This window comes from Monodelphis domestica, chromosome 1, assembly GCF_027887165.1.
Source record: "Monodelphis domestica isolate mMonDom1 chromosome 1, mMonDom1.pri, whole genome shotgun sequence".
NCBI classification, from domain to species: domain Eukaryota; kingdom Metazoa; phylum Chordata; class Mammalia; order Didelphimorphia; family Didelphidae; genus Monodelphis; species Monodelphis domestica.
In genome coordinates this window covers 36,483,436-36,505,156 of record NC_077227.1, presented here as the reverse complement: position 1 = coordinate 36,505,156, position 21,721 = coordinate 36,483,436, and the positions used below count along the sequence as shown (strand labels likewise).

The 21,721-nt window shown below is 40.6% G+C and overlaps 1 protein-coding gene across 11 annotated transcripts in view; it reads right to left on the bottom strand.

The window, feature by feature from the left end:
- The window catches only part of MORF4L1 (mortality factor 4 like 1), a 36,979-nt gene extending 33,384 nt beyond the window's left edge, over positions 1–3,595 (bottom strand). For 4 of the 11 annotated variants that reach the window (XM_007478023.3, XM_056797284.1, XM_056797285.1 and 1 more), the window contains exon 1: positions 3,323–3,477. Coding sequence is in view for 4 of the 11 variants with exons in the window: in XM_007478029.3 (XP_007478091.1) it covers positions 3,323–3,362 (40 nt within the window). In the remaining 7 variants the exon portion in view is untranslated. Of the gene's footprint in view, positions 1–3,322 lie in introns of all 11 variants that reach the window. The other 7 variants (XM_007478022.3, XM_007478024.3, XM_007478025.3 and 4 more) reach the window with 5 other exon arrangements.
- Positions 3,596–21,721: the final 18,126 nt, after the last annotated feature.

Below are 21,721 nucleotides of genomic sequence, written 5' to 3'. Positions count from 1 at the left end.
ACACAGCTGGTGGAACTATGAAATGATCCAATCATTTTGGAGAGCAATATGGAACTATGCCTAGAGTTATAAAACTGTATACCCCCATCAATTGGGGAATGGTTAGTTTAAAAAAAAAAGAAAAAAAAGTTAAGGCCTACATGAAATTATGAAAAGCAAATTAATTAAAACCAAGATAATATCTATAGCTACAGAATTAATGTTTGAAGAATAACTTGTGAATGTCCACCTCCTAAGAAAAAACTGATAGAAACATGAAAGGTATAGTTTACATATACATCTATTTTTTTTTTGTCAAGCAATGCCTCCTCTTTTTAGTTCTAAGGAAGATACAAACTCTTTTTTAACTTTAAAAGAATTAGGAACCTTTTAAGTCCCCAGCTTTAGCATGTTTGTTAGCACTACATTATGCTCACACTATCTCTCTGCTACCATGATTTAAGATGACATTAAAAGATTCCACTTTCCAAAAAAGATATTCTTGTAAAATTGTCTCATCGTAAATTTAAACAATAATGCTTTCTCAAAAAAATTTGCCCCAAGACTAATTTATGAGAGGAGTTTTTGATTATAAATAATGACAAATATAAACTATTCTGCTTGGCTTTCAAAACCTTTTGTATAGTTTGGTCCTGGTGCCCTGGTTCAAATACTGATGTAAGGATAATCCATAAATCCTTAATTCCAATTAAAAACGACCTGTTGAATCCAAAAATCTTTAATATGTAAATCTAGTATTTCATTAAGACTTACTTATTAACTCACTGCCCAAACCTCCCACTACCTATATTCTAATCATCACATAAAGGAACAACAGTAGTGCCCTGGGCATGATGATGAGGGTACATCCTGAAACTCTCATTTACTTAGCTTATGTGGCCAATAGGCACATCACTTTCCTTCTCCAAGTGTTCGATTTCACTGATGTGTAAGGAAATACCAATGACCTACAACTTGTCTTACCAATGTGCCAGGGGACACTCACCTTGGAGTTAAGTGAACACATAGCTATAGCTAACATCCCTGGATAAGAACCTAGGTTTACCAGCTAGCAAGTTCACCCCTTAGACAGGTAGTCTAAATAACAGGTATATACAGGTTATTATTCAGTAGGAAATGGGAATACAAATACAAAAAAAGAAACAAACTTTCAAGAAGTTTCTATTCTAACAAATGTAATACAACAATGAAAAGATCTATCTCATAAAGACAGCATAGGATAGTGGTCAGAGCTGGCCTTAAGAGGCAGGAAGTGAAGTTCTACCTCTGGCACATTCTAGCTGTGTGAGTGAGAAAATCATTGAGCCTGTAAGTTTTCTAGAGACAGCACAGACCTCCAATTATAAGAGAAAATTTCTTTCCTCATCCATTATAAATCCATGTCCCATTCCTCTCCCTCATCTAGATTACTGAGTGGCTATAAGAAACAAATTGGCTAGGTCAATTAAAAGAATATGTAAATGTCAGCTGTCCCGTTTAACCGGTTTTATCACCATCCTCCTCAGAACCTTCCTTCCCGACCACCCTGGATCTCCTAGCCTCACCTCACATTTCATACTATACTTCTGGTATACATGCAGCACTTTCTACAAGCTAAGTATTGCACTTATAAGCTTCTTCAAAACGAAAACCTTCCTTACCCTTCTTTTACATCCTGCCCACAAATCTCAGGCCCTGAAGCGGATGCTAATACCGTCTCAAATTTCTTCTGTATAGCATATACCAAAATCAATTCTATTCTGGAAGCAAGATTGTAGTTCTGTAGTACACTGTAGTGATACAACCACACTGAAGTAAGGAATATCTATTATGGTTGGTAACTTATAAGATAATGTATATACAATATAGTCCAATATGTTTTCAAAAAGAAACAGACAAAAGTAAAATTACGTGAATTTTGACAGTTTACATTTCAGAAAAAACCACATTCACAAGGTTTTATAGTTAAAAGAATAGACTTGAAAACCAGGCAATACAAAGTAGGATTTTTAATGGGAAGTAAGAGATGACGGTCTCTTGCACAAAGACACCAAGGCAAAGACTGGTTTTAAAATGCTGGATCAGAGCCCTAACAATTGCTCCCCCATCAGCTCGAGGTGTGTCTCAGGCCGCCATGTTAGGAAGCAGCATTGTGCGGCGGAAAGAGAACCCAGGCACAGTTCGGAGGCGCTCTCAGACTCCCCTTCAAAAGACCAGGAGAAGAAACCTGCCTTACCCAAGGTTGACTTCCTCTAGGGGCCTGGGAGAGGATCAAATTATCAGGTTCCGTCTCAGAGCCCCTCCCCCTCCCCTTGCATTGTTCAGTATTTCCTGTCTCGGGCTCTTTCCCCTCCCCCCCTTTCTCCCACAACAACCAGCTCGATTCCGTCGACGTCCTCCCCCATCCAAAAGGGAGAAAGGGGGAGGCCCCACTGCCTAGGTGCAATCTGGTCAAAGACCCTTCCTACACCAACCTGGGAGGCATGGGGCAAATCCCTTCCCAAACGAGTTTGTTTCCTCATCTTTCAAAAGAGGCGACGGCCTAGGCGACCCCCTACACTCTCATCCAGCGCCCAGAGATAGTGACATAAGAGCCTAAGAATAGCCGGGTGCGACAAATCACAAAGGGAGGGAGCCTGTCCCCTCTGGGCCTCAGTGTCCCTTTCTGTAAAAAAATTTAAAAGATTGGACTAGATCGGGAGCTCTTGGCCTTCAGGCTGCCAGGGACAGCGTCGGGGGTGAGGGTGCCAGGATCGCGCTTTTAAAAAATCACGTAAGGCCGGGGTTGATTTCAGTTGAGGTGAAGTCAACAAGCACAAAGGAGGGCACTAACAATAGTGATGACAATAGCCAGAACAAGGGTATTCCCAAAGCGCCGACACAGAGAGCGAAAAGCCAGAAGCTCCCAGTCCGAAGGGAAAACACAGGTCCGACTCTTCCCTCCTCCAAGCTCCCCCTACTCCCTCCCCGCGGATCTAGCTCTGGGCCCCTCCCCTTCGCCCAGAGGATTGAGCTCTAGGCCACCCCACCCCCGCTCTGGGCCCCTCCCCCAACCCTCTCAGGGGCTCGAGCTCCGGACCCCTCCCCTCAAATATCTAGTCCAGGGCCCCTCCCCCCGACTGAGCCTCCGCTTTCTCTTCCCCAAAATGGGCCGAAAGGCTTCCTCCCAACCCCCACCTGCAGCCTCCAGAGCCTCGGTGGCAAAGGGGGAAAGGGGGGGGCAGTAGGGGCGCGACCGGGGCCTCCTCCAGCTTTTTCCTCCTTCCCACCCCGGATCCCCGTCCCGGACTCCCCCAGCCTCCCCCGCCCCCACTGGTACCCGGGACTGGCGGCCCGCACTCACCCTCCTGGAATTTGGGCTTCGGGTCCTGCTTCGGCGCCATTTATGAACGACTCTCCGCCTCCGCCTCCCGCTTCTCCGCCTCCTCCCTCCGTCGTAGTCGCCGCCGCTGCCGCCGCCGCCGCCACCGCCCTGCACCCCGCCCAGTTGCGCGTCACGCCCGGCGCCGCCCCCGGCCTGATTCGCCAGTCGCCCGCAGGCCCCACAGCACGAAGAGTCACGTGCGCGCCCCCGCCAAGGACTGCAGTGTGTACGTACGCGCATGTCCCAGCGCACACGCAGCGCCGCTCTCGAGCCTCTCCGAGGCATGCTGGGACAGGAATTGGCTTGGTTATTTTCTAGTGCGTCATTCAGTTTAGGCCTCGCAAGGCTCCTATATTAAGCGCCTGATATTTGCTATAGACCGGGAAGACAATTTACCATTCTTTTTGGTCTTTGAGTTCCAAATTCTCTCCCTTCCTCCCTCTCGAAGGTACACTGAGAAGGGAAAAGTTCTTTCGGCTTTAACCAAACGAAATAACTTAGAAACAACAAACGAGATACCGGGTGAACTGGGGATAATCTCAGAGCCAAGGCACGTTCATTGATCACCTGCTATGTACAGCAGACCCTGTGGAAAGCGCTGGGGATGGGGGGAAGGAGGACGGGTGAGATGGAGAGGAGGAATTACTGCTCTCCAGGACCTCCCAGCCTAATGGGGAGAAAACCTACAAACAGCTATGTGCAGACAGGATTAACTGGAGAGAATTTTGAAATCATCAATAAATGAACTTTTATTCTCTTACGTGTCAGACACTGTGCTAAAAACTGGGAATACAAAGAAAGAGAAAAAACATGTCCCTCCCCTCAGGGAGCTCACCGACCAATGATGATCACAGGCCAAGGTAACATGACCAGGACTTAGGACTTGACACATAATAGTCGGTAATGCTAGATGACTTGACATGAACATATATATCCAGAGGGAAAGCACTAGCGTTAAAGAGAATAAGAAAAGCTTCATGCAGAAAATAAGAGTATAAGCTGATTGTGGAAGGAAGCCAAAAGATTGATCTGAGAAGGGAGGACATAACGCAGATCCCTTCATTTTTTCAAAGAGGACATTGGTCCTCACTGCTAGTAACAAGAATAGGAAGATTTAAACCCAAGGCCCTCTGGTTCCCCCTACAATAATGTTATCCGTTGTACTAACGTGTGCGTAGGACTCTGCTGGAAGCTGGGGGGAATTGGGGGTGTGGTAAGTTAACCTTAAATGAAAAGGGGTGCTGCAATTCAGTTCAAGCCTTTTTTTTTTTAATGATACAAAGTATAGGGAGATGAAGTCAGGAGAGTCCAGGAGAAATTCTCCAAGAAATTGAAAGGAGATAAATCTGAGAGAGAAATATTTTCCATCTCTCAAGCACTTCACTTACAATAATTTTCTAAGACACTCTTTATAACTTTCTAAGACACTTTATAACTAAAGCTCATGCATTCTGCATCTCCTCTGTGATGCTGATTCCTAAGAGTGGAAAATGGCTGAAGCCAAGATTAGAGCAGGAAAAGATAAGGAAGCAAAAAATAGTTCAATTTGTCTGGGAGTTGGAACAATTTAAGAAGAGTCATGCGAAATAAGATTAAAAAGTAAAGCCAGCATAAAGACATCCATTCCACCAGAATCAGAAGGGTATATTCCATAGAAAATACGGAGTCAAAGTTTTTAAATAGTGGAATAGCACAAAGAAATAAGCATTTATTAAGTACCTACTTATGTGTTGGCACTGTTAAGTAATATTTACAGATATCTCATTTGAGCCTTACAACAACCCTGGAAGGTTAACACTATTCTTATCCTCATTTCACATTTAAGAAAACTGAGGCAATCAGATGTTAAGTGATATCCAGAATCATAGATGTGATAAGGCTCTGAATCTGGATTTGAACTCGGCTCTTCTTGACTCCATGCCCAGCTAGGCTACCCACTACCTGAAATCAGATTAATTCTATGTCTTTTTAAATTAATCCTTTTTTACAATTAATTTATTTTGCCCTATAACTGCCTGAGTCCTGATCCTTTGTCTCTGAGCTTAGATCAGAAATTCAGCTGGTTTGTAATTTGTAATTTATTTTTTTAAATCCTAACTGTGTCTTAGAACAACTCTAACGCCAAAGGGTAAGGGCTAGGCAAATAGGATTAAGTGACTTTCCCAGGGCTACACAGCTACTCAGTGTCTGTGGACAGATTTGAACCCAGGACCTCAAAGCCAGGCCTGTCTATATCCTCTGTGGGACCTAGCTGCCCCATGAGTTAGGTTTAGAAATGTAATTGTTCCATTCTTATGTCCGGGAAATCTGCTACCCTTGAAGGATGTTTGATTTTTTACCTAAAGAAATCTGGTCCACTCTTTCTAACCTTTCAACAGACTCAAATAATAAACATTTCTTAGGCACAGGAGGAAAGGAGGCTGTTGTTGCTTGTCCCTTGTTCCCAATTTCTAACTCATTATAGTTTGTTTCCTTCCTACAAAGTTCTGTTTTTGTTGTATACTTCCCTAGAAATTATAAAACAAGGATAGTTATTCCCTACCTCAGAGACTTAAGTTTTGCTAGGGAAGCTATAATCTTATTTATTGTTAAATTCTCACTTTACTAATGTAAGATTTACATTAATATCAATAATTCCAAGTATTATTTTTCATAACATTTATTAATAATCACTTGAAATAGAAGAAATTAAAAAATGGAAGTTCATAGCCTAATATTCTAACTAAAGTATGACCACGTGTGTAAATTCTCCTGCTGGCTCTCAGCCAGCTTCAGCATCCTTGTTCAGGGAAAAAGAGCAAAACTTTATGTTCCGTAGGATTATGCAGGTTCCCATGCACTGTAAGCACACAAGTGGAATGCTGGGTAAATGGGTTCTGGGGAGAAAATGCTATCCACACACTAATAAATTGTTTGTGCTTGGAACTTTGTTCTTCAGTTTGCTTTATTTTGACTATCACAGTAACAACCACAAAATATATAGAAACTATAGAACTAGCAACCACAAAGAGATTTGGGGGACTGGGGGGGAGCCTGGAGTAGCTCTTGGGGACCAGGGTGCTTAGGAAACATTTTTACTCTCAGAAGAGGTTGGGGGAGAACCACCTCACAAGTAACCACCAGAGTTGGCAACTAATTGGTAGATTGGATTCTTCCCCGACAAAAGACTGGTAGCTAACAATACAGCTGGAAAAGATTAAGCTCAATAAAAAGGGAAATCTCTCTAGTTATTACCCAGGGACATGCTTACCCAAGTTAATATAATGTCTATCAAATCTGGACAGGTCCTATACTTGGCCTGAGAAGGGGCTGTGAACACCGATTTCTTTTTTTCTTTTTATTTTTTTGAACTTTGTCATTGGTATTTATTGCTTTTGTGTCTGTCTTATGGTGGCAATAGTACATTTCACTGAGATTGCTTTTAATAAATTTGTGCCTACAGAGTTAAGAAGGAAAAACCCAGCCTGTAAACATTTCTTTGTGTCTCTCTGTGTCTTGTCAACTACCTTTTTTTATTGTGAAAAAGAATGTAAACCTTGCTGAGTGATTCTTTAAATCATCAGAAAAACAGTCTCTTTTTCTATTTATATTAATAAGGTCTGACCAGATTTAGGGAGTACAGAGAGAAAAACAGATAAGAAGAAAAGGGAATCTTTTCCCTTAGATTATAGAATGTTATAACACTGTAAACTAATGAGAAACTGAGTGTGTAACTAAAATGTAAGTTTACTACTGTGAATTACCAAACTATGGTCTCAATAATGTCTTTTATAAAAGTGGGGATATTCTAGTGAGTTTTGGAATATTCTAGTGAGTTTGGGGTCAACATCTTTTTTTTTAAGGAAATTAAAAACATGTTACAGGGACCTTTTATCACTCTTCCCATGGAGAGAGACAGATTTGTTTTACAACTGGTATGAAAGTAATTTCAAAGATTAGAAAGAAGATGTATTAAATTCATGATATTATACATATTATTTTTTTCAATTTTTTTATATTGTAAACCATTAGAAGGATGATACAACTATCATTCAAGAATTTAACTCTTTTTTGATGTGGATACCAGACATTATTAAACAAATTATTAGAGGCTATTGTCCTAATGTTAAAACCTATCAAATACTTAATGGAATATATTTTAAAAGGAAAGAATAATAATTGCTTATTGTATGAGAAAAAGAAAAAGATGTTACATCATTGGGGCTTTTTTTGAAGGTTTGGTAACCTTTTTATTGTTGACTAAATTATTGCAACATGAGAGTAAAAATAGCTATTTTCAGCCCCAAAATTTCATTAGAAAAACCATGCTATTTGAAGTGAAATATCAAGGGACTATAATATGATACTGCTTTGAGTTTTGAATTCAGGTATAATTGTCCAAATGATCAGTGATCTACCATTTGAGGGAAATACCACTAGCAGCTCAAAGGGTGGCTAGGCTGAGAACTGATGCAGATGGATGTCTGTGCCTGGGAAAAGCTGAGGGGGTGACCTTAGTATGTACTAAGGTAGAATCCTCTTGATTCAGTTTCTTCTTTGTGCTATTTCCTTTCTGAAAAGCAATGTTTCTCACCTGATTAATTCTGAGTTTGGCTAAGAAAACCCCATGAATAAGGTAGATCTTTTCTGAGTGCTTGACTGTTCCAAATGGCAAATAAAACTGACCAGAAATGAGCCAGAACCCAGGATGTTTTATCCTGTCCTACTTATATTGCGTTATTCTGTGTGCTTGGGTTTGGAGGACCTGTTTTGATGCTTTTGAACCAAATCCCATCTTCTAAGGAGACAAGGATTCTTTCAAAGTTTTTAAACTTTGCCCTGTTGATTTCTTTTCTTTTTTTTAACCCTTACCTTACATCTTAGAATCAAGAAGTAATGAATGCTACATGGTTTTTAAAAAAAGGAATGTTTCTCAATGATATCAGTATAGAGTTTGATGGACCATCTCTTAATTATCTGTTTGTCAATTAAAGATGTCTTGGGATGTTCAAGAGAAGGGCTGAATAATGAGATCTCTATTGAGACCTAACCCAGCTTCTAGGTTTTCCCTACTCACTAGAGACAATCATGAAGACCTTTATCTCTTTATTAGTAATGATGCTGAACTAACCAATAAATGGATATAATTAATAAATTGACATTCTGACTCAAAAATCAGTCTCTCAAGATAATTTTAATCCTGACAGATTATAAGGAAAAGAATGTCCATGCCATCCCATCAGTTATCTTAGAGGACAGTAACCTTTAAACAAAACAAAAAAACAGCCATTACCTTCTGTCTTGGAACCAATACTAAGGGCTAGGCAATGGGAGTTAAGTTACTTGCCCAAGGTCACACAGCTGGGAAATGTCTGAGGCCATATTTGAACCTAGAACCTAGAACCTCCTGTCTCTAGGCCTGGCTCTCAATCCACTGAGCTACCCAGCTGCCCCTGGCAGTAACCTTTTTTTTCAGGACAGTAACTTACAAACTATCTTGTATGATCTCAAAGAGAAACTGAATTTTACTTAGAATTATTTCTTAAATTTGAGAATAACCCCTGTGTGTAGAACATATCCTGAAATGCTGGCAATTACAAAAAGACAGCTCACTTGAGATACATTGCTCTGTATACAGTCTGAGTTTAAGGACTTAATATATGCCATCCCAAATCTTTTGTGGTGGGTTACAATTGAAGCCAAGTAAGCTTCTTTTACTCAAGTCCATTTGTGTGGTCAACGAACCTAGGGATAAAAATCATCTACTTAACAGAGTGCTGAGAGCTGTGTTTTTATGTTTAGGATTAGATCCCTAAAGTACCTCAATCTCCTAAGGGAGAATTAGCTGGAGTGGAAAATTTTGAGAAAATAACAAGATCAGACAATTGTTTATGTCAAGATGTAAATTATTTTAATGGGATATACAAGCTTTGAGCTTATTCTAATAATAAATTCTAAAATTTGGATTTAGGACTTTCTATATAAAATTGTTTTGTTTACCCTCTGCACAAACCAGACATTTTCAGTTTTGTTTTGAATGCTTAATTTAAAAAAAATTGTCAGAGTTCTTCCTTCTGTGGTAGTTTTAAAATGTTTTAATTTTTTTATTGCTCAGTTGTTATTTGGATTTCTCAAATATAACAACCTAACAATTTGCTAACATATCACAGAGCAAGTGTAAAGTAAACTGTAAAATGGAGTTTTTTCCCTTTTAATGCTAAAGTCTGAAATAAAGAATGAAATAAGGGAATATTAGTCTTGAATAGTTATTAATCAATGGAGTCAATGACAAGAAAAGCACTCAGCATAGCTTACATGTCTACTTGGGTAAATCTTCAATCTTTAACAAAAAGGACTAATTTTATAATTCAGATCCTCATAGATTCTTTTGAAGACTCCTCCTTTAGCCTGTTATTGGCAGTATCTATAACAGGGGCAGGGTTTAGATAAAGATAGAAAGAGCAGGGAGTACATAAAAATTTAAATTCTCTGAAGTTTCAAGTGATTTATGGGTTCCTAATTTGATGTTCTTCTTAAAGCTCTATTATTAATAGGATTAAAGCCATAACATGAACTAGTGGTTGAGAAGTAGCCTGAATAAGGGAAGATAATAAGATTGAAGTAGAGAAAGCAGATCAATCCCTTCCTGCAATTTTAGGAAATAGACCCAGTCCCCCCAGGAGGTCAAACAGCTTATGTGGGCGGCAGACTCAAGTCTAACTAGCCCAAGGATGAGAATTAGGAAGGTCAAGAAACAAAGGAACTTCAGGAATATCAAAGAGGTTGGGAAGGAATGCAAGATAACACTTAGCTAACTTGGGATAAGTGAATAAGTACCTGTGAAAGTCAACAACCCCTGAATAACCTAAGTATTGTCCCTGACTACACATACCTGTGTTTGTGATAAGGTGTTTTGTTTTTCTGATTCTCAAACTAGAACCTTTATGTGAAAGGAAATAACTTTGTATCTTGTAACCTATATAAACTATCCTATAATGTCAGTCTGATACAGCTTCCATTAGGGAAGGCTGTCCCAGCTGGTACATTCTTTATTCTTTTTTTTTTTAATCAATAAATCAGGGTTCCAATAATTGCATTTCTGGGTGTCTGGACTCGCTTTATGAAGTTCCCCACTTCAGCTGGAAAAGCAAAATTTAAGACGTTATAACTAAATTGTACTGAGTCTTGTACTAGCAGATTTTAGTAGAATTACTCAAAAAATCTCTGCGAGTGTCTTGTAACTAGAGAAACAAATTTATTGAAGAGGAGCCTCCTTCAGCTACCCTGAGAATGAGGTTTATTCCGGAATGTCCAAGCTGTTTCCAGGGACCAGATGACCACATGAGACACTGGGGATCCAAGATGAAGTGTGCTGATAAGAGAGATATCATGAATGGGTTACCAGGTTACAAGGAGAGATGATGTTAGTTAAGATTGATATCAATATTGTGTTACTTTGGCGTTTTGTTTCATGGTTTTGTTTGCTGAGTTTTCTTGGTTACTTTGATGATATATAAATCTCCCCGCTAAAATTAGTCCATAGTTTTAGATAGTTTTACTATTACTAGTGCTATGATTAATCAGTCTTCTTGTTCTTGCATTAACTGGTCAGTAGAAACTAAGACAAACCTACATAAGATCCAACTAATAGCAGAAAGACAACTATCTCCCTCAGGTAATCCCTGATGGAATCCCTCCTCTTTGTTCACTTAATTGCAGGGAAATGGCCTATTAACTATTCTTTGCAAACGGGCATTTATTGCCCTCTGCCTTCCAATCCTTTTTAAACTTTGTATTAGTTTCTGTATTAAATCTTGTTCTAAAATCAGAAAAAGCTGATATTAGTACATACTGTTATTAATGATCATATTAAAAGTCTTAGAGAATCAGCCTATAAATAAGTAATCTATGAAGTGTGTCTCATTGATTAAAGAGAGGAATTGAAATAATCATATTGATTCTGTCTTTTCAAAATGGATCCTATTTACAGTTCATTGATTTTGTCCTATAACTATCTAAGTCATCATTCTTTGTGTGGGGGATGAAATTTGTGCATAATTTCCCAATTGATTAGCATTAGTAATCATAGATTGGCAACTTCCTATTGAAAAATAGTGTAATTCGGTGCTCTCCACTAGGAGATATCAATCTCTCCTTGTGAAGAGTAGAAGAAACCCCCTCCCCATATATATGCTTTATGCATATATATTAATATAGGCTTTAATATACTCCTTTTCAAATGTGGCTAAAAGACTGTCCTCCCTTTTCTTCTATTCCCATGGGAAGAAGTTTAGGGGTGACCTATGAGAGAAATCTCAAAATTTACAAGTTATAATCTTGACTACATGTCCCAAGAAATGTTGCAATGCTATGGCCCGAATAATGTTTCAAAAAATGTTTCCTGAATCTGATAAATCTTTGGACAGGCCTAAAACTAATTCAGCTAAAAAAATGCAAACCTAAGGACAAGAAGGAAGATAGAAGAAGGAGGATATGGAGGATGGGAAAGTGGAGATAGCCTTGTGTTGGATCCCTGTAAAATCTGAATAAACCTAGACCTCAATGCCCACTGCTTCAGAGACCTCAGACTGTGGAGCCAGTCTCTCTCTCTCATCCTTGCTCCCCTCCCCCCTCCCCTGTGATCATGCTACCTATGCCCAGGTAGTATTGCCTCCCCCTTACCCCACTTCCCCTTGTTATGATATTGTCTAGGTCCAGACAGTGTTCTTCACTCTATACCCCACCCTCCATACCTCTGAATAAAGCCAGCATCAAGTCTCCTGTCAGCTCATTAGAGTGATTTTGGGGGTACAAGCCCCCCAGAATTTCACTCCACACATTTTATTTCTGGACTTAGTTCGGAAATTCAACTGTCTTGTAATGTGTTAGGTGTTGAAATCTATTGCTCCTATTAATCACTGTTCTGTTCCTATGTCAAGGAAATCTATTTATTACTCTTGAAGGATATCTAATTTTTTATCCAAAAGAGGCTGGTCCACTCTCTCTAACCTTGCAAGTTGACTCAATGAACATTTCTTAGGCAAAGGAGGGAAGGAAGGGGTTGTTACTAGCCTCTCATTCCTAATTTCTAACCAATCATAGCATGCTCCCTTCCTACAAAGTCCCATTCTTTGTTGTGCACATCCCTAAAAACTATAAAAAGGGTAGCTATTCCACACCTCAGGATCTTGCCTTTTGCTAGGGAAGTTGAGACTATTTGTAGTGACTCTCAATTTACTAATAAATTGATCATACTTAGAACTTGGTGCCTCAGTTTACTCTATTTTGACCATAACATGCCTCAATTTTAGAAATATTAGTATTGCTTAGAGGATGGAGTGAAGAGAGGACTAAATTAGATACTCAATACACTGAAATGAATGACAATAATAATCTAGTGTTTGCCAAACCCAAAGATTCAGGTTTTGAGATAAGAATTCACTATTTGACAAAACTGCTGGGAAAACTGGAAAACAGTATGGCAGAAGCTAGGCATAGACCAGCAACTCACACCATATACCAAGATAAAGTCAAAATGGATAGTGATACTATAAACAAATTAAGGGAGCATAAAGCATAATTTACCTGTGAGACTTATAGGTAAGGGAAGAATTTTTGACCAAACAAGACATAGAAACCATTATGAAATTTAAAAAAATGGATAATTTTGAATACAATTAAATCTAAAAGTTCTCACAAACAAAATCAATGCAACCAAGATTACAAGGGAGAAAAAGTTGGGAAAATATTTTAAAGCAAATATCTCTAACAAAAGCCTAATTTTTCAAATATATAGAGAACTGAGTCAAATGTATAAGAATACAAGTCATTCCTCAAAAGATAAATGGTTAAAGGATATGAATAGGCAGTTTTTAGATGAAGAAATGAAAGTTATAGTCACATGAAAATGCAAACTAAAACAACTCTGAGGTACTATCTCACACCTCTCAGATGGCTATTATTACAAAAAAAAAGGAAAATGATAAATGATATTGTAGAGAATGTGGGAAAACAGGGACTCTAGCACACTGTGAGTGGAGTTGTGAACCGATCCAACCATTCTATGATCTGGATCCCAAAGAAATTAAGGAAAGAATTGAAAAGGACCTACTTATACATAAATATTTATTGCTGCTCTTTTTTTTGTGTGGTAGCAAAGAATAGGAAACAACGGAAATGCCCATCAATTGGAGAATGGATGAACAAGTTATGGTATGATTGCATGAAATACTATAATGCAATAAGAAATGACAAGCAAGAGAATTTTGGGAAAACTTGAAAAGATTTGTACAAACTGATGCAGAATGAAATGAGCAAAACCAGTACATGGTAATATCAATACTGTAAGATGACCAACTGTGAATGACTTCACTACTCTCAGCAATGCAAGTTTTGCTATCTACCACCATTAAAAGGAACTGATGGAGTCTGATTGCAGATTGAAGCATACTATTTCTACCTTTAATGCCTTCATTGGTATTTTGTTGTATGTGTGATATGTCTTCTTTCACAACATAATTCATATGGGAGTATCTATTGCATGATAGCACATAGATAATCTATATCATATTGCCTGCCACCTCAGTGAGGAGAGAGAAGGAAGGAAAGAATTTAGATCTCAAAAGGTCAGAAAATGAAAGTTAAAGTTATTGTTTCTTTAGGCAATTGGAAAAAAATATATAATCAAGTCTTGATGGTGGAGGTGACTAAATAAGATATCATTCTGAGTGAACTTCATTCAACACATTGATTACAAGACTACCAGATACAAGAACTGAATAGAAAAATGTCTCACAATCTGGAAACCAGGTTGATTGGCTTCCCATTTTTTGCACTGCAAAAGACATCTACAGAATTTTCCTGCCCAGACAGGGATGCTGCTAAGAGCCTCTGAGACAGGGACTCTGCCAGAACATAGTCAGGAATAAGAAGCTGACTATCTCTTAAGACTGTCAATTCTGTTCAGAAACCTTCTTGTTAGAAAAGTCTTTCTTATTCCACCTCTGTAACTTTCTCTATTAACCACTCAGTGAATAAGCATTTATTAAATACTCACCACACACTAGATTCTGTGCTAAACTCTGAGGATCCAAACCAAGACAAAAAAAAAAATCACTCCCTGCCCTCAAGGAACTTACATTCTAATGGAGGAGACAACCTGTAAATAAATCTAAGTACATTATATACATATATACACTATCTAGGTTCTGCCTTCTGGAGCCATACAGAATAAATTGTATCTCTCTGTCTCCTTCATAGCAGTTCTTCAGATATTTGAAGGCAGAAATTATGCCTTCCCCGTCTTACCTTCACCAGATCAAAAATCCCCAGTTCCTTCAACTATTCTTTATTTAACATGGTTTCCAGATCACTTAACATCCTGATTCTATGATTATACCATCTAAAATGGCCAAATCGGTTAATTTTTTTGTTTGAATTATGTCTTTGTTTTAAGAGTTTTTTTTTTTCCAATGGAGAAAGAGGTAAATAAGGAAAGAGAGAAAATTAGTTTAATTAAAAATTGATGGCAAGCTGGAGACACAGAAAAAAGCATACTCCTAAGCCAGGGTAGTGGATAGCATGCAAATTAATTTTTTTCTGAGCTGAGTTGATTTTAATTAAGTAAAGTGGAGTCAGGCATACTTAAGAATTCTAATTTATAGGGAGAAATCCCTAAAAAATATATGGTATTATGGGATACAGGATGCAGAGACTATCTAGTTCATTTAATAGGTATAGAAAAATCTTAAATCTTTAGGATTAAAGCCCTACTCTAACACCTAATGTCAAGATGATCTTGAACTCTAGAAGGCTATCAGGAAAAAAAAAAGTGAGCTCTTTTCAAAGATAATAAAGATAGCTTAAATACCAAGAAGATCACAGTCTGAGTTTTGGAGAACAGGTGGTGAATTTTATCAGCTAGAGCAACTCAGAGAAAACACCTATATGGAACGATATCAATTTGTGTGGGTGGAGACAAGAACACTGATGAAAATCATGGATCCCTGAAGTACAAAAGCAAAACGCCATCTGCCTCTGGCGTTTAACTAAAAAAGTCCTATTTATATGAGCCTATTTAATTGCCCAGACCCTCCATCTGCTCTTCTAGCATTTGTCCATGTCTGTTCTGGGTTGCTACACAATTATAAAATGTTGCTCTCAAACCAGAACTCCAGGCTGGAAGGGACCTCATAAACCATCCCCAAGGAACTAGAGGGACCTGAAAAAGCATCCCTATTCTCCTCCTGCTCCAATCTTTTGTTCCCCATCACTGAGCTCCACCATTCTCATGGTTTCTCTTCTCTGCTTGTAATTTAAATATCTCTCTTATTCTGCCCTCTCTCTGTGGCTTCCTTGGCACTTCTACTTGAATGCCACCATCCTAAATCCAATATGTGCAAAGAACCTTGGATTTAGAGTGCAAGAAACGGGGCTCAAATCTTGCCTCTGTTACAGTCAAGTCACTCAAGCTATTTGCAATATGCTTAATAAATGTTTTTCAATTCCCTTTTCCTGGACTTATTGAGGTTATCTTTAAATGAATGAGTTGGCCTCTAAAGAACCTTCTGGCTTTAAATCAATGATCCCAGGAACTAATCCTTTACAAGTCCACCTCCATCCCTATTTCCCTCCTAGGCACTTAGACTCCAAACCTCAGTGATCGTTCCTCTCCTCCCCATGCCAGTTTAATCAGCTTCTAATAATACCGTACTGTATAAATAATCATTAGGACTAAAAGGCGTGGGCAAAATGAACAACAATGGCCTACTGCTACTCAGCAAATGCTCAGAGTTCGAACTCACCATCACGAACACTGTGTTCAGAATGGCGAACAAATATAAAACAACGTGGATGCACCCAAGATCAAAACAGTGGCATCTCATTGACTACATCATTGTATGCCGGCAAGACATCCAGGATGTAAAGATCACCAGAGCCATGAGAGGAGCTGAATGCTGGACAGATCACTGATTGGTTAGAGCGACTCTTCAAATGTGCATTGCGCCTCGCCATCCAAAACGCGCCCAGACAGTTCGCGCATTTTACAACGTGAGTCATCTTAGAGATCCATCTTATTTGCAAACATTCCAGAACTGCTCGGACAACAAGCTATCTGCCAAGGGACCACTCACTGGAAGCTCAACTGAGAAATGGAACCAGTTCAGAGACGCAGTGAAGGAAACATCAAAGGCAGTCCTAGGCCCAAAACAATGCAACCACCAGGACTGGTTCAAGGAGAACAACACTGCTATTGAAGACCTATTGAGCAAGAAGAACAAAGCCTTTATGGAGTGGCAAAATAAGCCAAACTCTGCTCCTAAAAAGGACAGATTCAAGTCTCTCCAAGCCACGGTGCAGCGTGAGATCAGGAAGATGCAAGACCGATGGTGGGAAAAAAAGGCAGAAGAAATCCAGCGGTTTGCTGATATGAAAAACTACAAACAATTTTTCAGTGCCCTCAAGACTGTCTATGGGCCATCAAAACCCACCACCACTCCCTTGCTATCCTCTGATGGTGATACTCTCATAAAAGATAAAAAAGGCATCAGCAACAGATGGAAAGAACACTTCAGTCAGCTTCTCAACTGACCCTCTTCAGTCGACCAAAGCGCCCTTGACCAGATCCCCCAAAACCGCTCCTTTGAACAACTTGATGCCCCTCCTTCAATAGAGGAAGTCCAAAAAGCCATTAAACAAATGAGTGCAGGCAAGGCACCCGGTAAAGACGGGATCCCAACCGAGGTGTACAAGGCCTTAAATGGAAAGGCGCTCCAGGCATTCCACATAGTACTGACCAGCATATGGGAAGAGGAAGACATGTCCCCAGAACTCAGAGATGCCTCCATCGTAGCCCTATACAAGAACAAAGGCTCACGAGCAGCCTGTGACAACTACAGAGGCATCTCACTACTCTCCACTGCTGGAAAGATCCTCGCCCGTGTTATACTCAACAGACTCCTATCATCTGTTTCTGAGCAGAGCCTGCCTGAATCACAATGTGGCTTCAGACCATATCGTAGCACCATCGATGAGGCAAATGCAGGAAAAATGCCTTGAGCAGAACCTGAGTCTCTACATTGTCTTCATAGATCTGACAAAGGCGTTCGACACAGTGAACAGGGATGCATTGTGGGTGATCCTTTGCAAGCTCGGTTGCCCAGCAAAATTCATCAAACTGATCCAGCTCTTTCATGTTGACCTGGCAGGGGAAGTCCTATCTGGTGGAGAGACTTCCGATCGCTTCAACATCTCCAATGGCATGAAACAAGGCTGTGTCCTTGCTCTGGCACTATTCAACCTATTTTTCATCCAAGTATTATGACATACTGTGATGGATCTAGACCTGGGCATCTACATCAAATACCGACTGGATGGCTCACTATTTGACCTTCACCGCCTGACTGCAAAAACAAAGACAACAGACAGACTCATCCTGGAAGCTCTCTTCACAGATGACTGTGCTCTCATGGCCCACCAAGAAAATCATCTCCAAACCATTGTGGACAGGTTCTCTACTGCAACAAAACTGTTTGGCCTGACTATCAGCCTCAGCAAAACAGAGGTGCTGTTCCAACCTGCACCCGGGAGGCCAACGAACCAGCCGTGCATTACAATCAACAGCACGCAGCTTTCTAACATCAACACTTTCAAGTATCTGGGCAGCACCATGGCCAACGGTGGGTCCCTAGACCACCAGATTAATGCCAGGATCCAAAAGGCCAGCCAGGCACTTGGGCGGCTACGCTGCAAAGTCCTCCAACACAGCGGTGTAAGCACTGCGACGAAGCTCAAAGTGTACAACGCAGTGGTCCTCAGCTCGCTCCTGTACGGTTGTGAGACATGGACACTGTACCAGAAGCACATGAAACAGCTGGAGCAATTCCACCAACGCTCCCTCCAGTCAATCATGAGGACCCGATGGCAGGACCGAATCACCAATCAGGAAGTCCTCGACAGAACCAACTCCACCAGCATCGAAGTCCTGGTCCTCCAAACCCAGCTACGATGGTCTGGACACGTCATCCGCATGGACCCACAGCGAATACCAAGACAGGTATTCTATGGTGAACTGTCAGCTGGACTCAGGAAACAAGGCTGACCAAAGAAAAGATTCAAGGATCAGCTAAAGTCAAACTTGAAGTGGGCTGGCATGACACCAAAGCAACTAGGACTCGCTGCCTCTGACAGAAGCAGCTGGCGAACCCACATTAACCAGGCCGCCACCACCTTTGAAGATGAGCGACATCGATGTCTTGCCCGTGAATGCCAACACCAGGCCACAACCGCACCTCCCGTAACAACTGGCGCCCCACGCCCCATGTGCCACAAACTTTGTGCCTTAGTCTTGGGACTCCAAAGCCACATGAGGGTACATCGTAGATGAAACTGCACAAAGACAATAGTCATTCTCGATCACCGAGAGACTACTACTAGTAGGACTAAAAGTCTTCTTTTGAGCTGTTCAAATCAATAAGACCACAGAGCCATTTCAGGGTAATTACTGTTCTCTTTAGGCAGCATTTCACAGTTTACAACATACTTCGAATAACCTTGTGAAGTAGGTAGTCAAAGTATGATGGCTCCATTTTATTTTATTTACTACATTATAATAATAATTTATATATTATATTATTAATGTAACAAATAATAAATATTATTATATTTATTTTTTATGAGGAAGTGATTCACTCGGAAAAATAATGAAAGTTACACATGGGTGCAGGTTCAGGAATGGGCAAGCACCGGATCTCAAGTCCTGGCCTTGTTATTCCAGGTTCATTTCCAAGAACAAATATCCCTCTTTAAATGTATAGTCTAATGGGGAGACTGGAGCAGACAGGGGGAAATACAGGATCAGTGATGGCGCTTTATGAAATAATGCAAGTTTGGATTTTTCCACAGACTCAATCTCCTGAGGGTTAGCTGTAACCTACCTTTCTTGTTATTAATTTAGGGACAGGGAGTTCAGCTATTACTTGTCAGGGTGTTCCTTTGTTGTTTTTGTTTTTGTTTTTAGAACAGAAATTATCTTCCCCAAAATGCAGTATGGCCAACTCTATAGAAGACCAGCCTTGGCATCAGGAATGACCCCATGGCAAATGCTATCTCTGACAGGAACTAGGTGGCCGTGGGCAAGTGACAACTTCTCAGAGGCCCAGGTCACCCTCCGAGGCTATAAATTACAAACTGACATGGTCAGTGAAAGGAGTTTCTACACTAGTAATTCCCCCACGACAATGAAATCATCAATTTAGAGAAAAATCAGAGAGTTAGGGAATGTATTATAATTATCATTCTTTATGTTATATATTTTCATGCTTACATAGTGGTTTAAGTTTTAATTCCATTTGTAATAGAATTTGGAACAAACTGGTCAATAAGCCCTTTTGGTTGATTCATTCCATTTTTTAACTCTCACCTTCTATCTTAGTATCAATTCTAAGATGAGGAATTAGCAAGGGTTAGGCAATTGGGGTTAAGTGACTCAGGCAGGGTCACACAGTTAGGAAGTCTATAAGAACACATTTGAACCCAGGACCTGCTTACTCCAGGCCTTCATTTATTCTTTATTTGTTTATAAACCATTCATGAAGCATCATCTACATGCAGTGTGCCTTTAGGAGAGGGGTGAGTACAGTACTAAAAAGAGAAATCAGCAAAGGCTCCTGCCCTCAATGAGTTTACAATCCTATAGCTATTTCAAAAAGCATGTGGATTCAGAGGAAGAACTGTGGGAGTAGAAACCCAGAAGAAAAACAACTGCTTGTCACATGGGTTGATGGGGATATGATTGGGGATGGAGACTCTAAAGGATCACCCTAGTGCAATTATTATCAATAATATGGAAATAGGTCTTGATCAATGACACAAGTAAAACCCACAGGAATTGCTCTTTGGTTGGGAGGGGGGGAGGGAGGAAGGGAGGGGAAGATTCTAAATTAATTAAAAAATTTTCAATTAAAAAAAATAAAAAATTTTAAAAAGAGATTAAAGAAAAAGCATGTGGATTATAAGGGAGGCTAAGATTTCAGTTTATGCAGAGATTCCAGAATTAAGTCAAAGACTTTTTGATTGGGGGGGAGAAAAAAGGAGACTACAAACTAAAAACCTTAGAAGTTGGTCCATGGTAACTGGCATTTGTGTAGTGCTTTAGGGGAGGCACAATGCTTTGCATAAGGTTGGGGAAGGAGGGAAGGAGGAGGCTCCTTCTCCTAAAGCAGATCAGTAACTGGTTTTCAATTTACACTCTTTTGCTTCATAGAAAAGTTGAATCACGCACGCAGCCTGCATGGGTCTGTGACTGAGCGCTCCATCTCCTAAACGCCCCCTCCCCACCAACCCATTCTTCCCAATTGGCACAAAGAAAAATTGGTTTTTGAAGGGAAGAAAACAGGGAAAATAGAAAATCAACAACCAATTGACAGCGTGGCCAGAACTGTGGGTTTTCCATCAAGGATGGGTGTTCGCGATTTGTTCCTTTCTGGCCCCATTTCTCGTCCATTTGCAGCTTCCTTTTCCTAACGCCAAATGTACCTTTTGTCAGGAAAGTGTCTCTTCCGCGCTGAAAATCGCTCCTCTCCCGAGACGCCCGCGCATTGGGTTTTTTTTTTTTTATTTCTAGGGCTCGGGTCAAGCGGTTGGAATTTGCCGGGTTTTCGCGAAGAATTGGGCTACCATCCTTCGAAGCCCGGGATCTGCATTGGTTTCCATCGTGAATGAATAACTGACCTCGAGAGAAACTCGGCGGAGGAAATGTCTGAGAACTGCGAGGAAGCACTTAGAAAGGCAGGTCAAGGCTCTAGCAGTTGGAGCTGGCAGGAGGAGAGCCGAGCCCAACGTGGGCCAATGGGCTGGAGTGGATTGTGGAGGGGAAGATGGATGCCGGGGAAAGAGGATACAGCTTTCAGGCTGCCTTTGGAACACGTCAGGAATGGACCAGGCAGACCTGGCTGGCTCTGTAAGGGCAGAGGAAAGAAGAAGAACGGGGGTGGGGGTGGGGGGGAGATACCGTGTGGGGAGCTGAGAGAGGGGACTCCTCAGAGGGCGAACAGCTTCCAACTGGTCCAAACTTCCTGCAGAATCCCTTTTAGCTAAAAGTCCGCCACACAGCGCAGCGCAGCGCAGGGCCCCGGATGCTCCTCAAGCCCGCCCTTAAGGCATGCGGAAAGCAACAGGGGAGATTGGGGGATGGGAGAAGGGTGGGTAAAAGTAAGAGTTTCACAGCCCGCCGCGAGTTTTCCAAAGAGTTTTCTGCAAAATTATGTAGCAGTCAATCAGCATTGTTAGTGCCTACTGTGTGGCAAGGCGCGGAGATCTAAAAAGAGGGGAAAGACCGCGCTCAAAGAGTTTACAATCTAATGGGGGAGACGTGCAAGCAAATACATAAAAAAACAAACT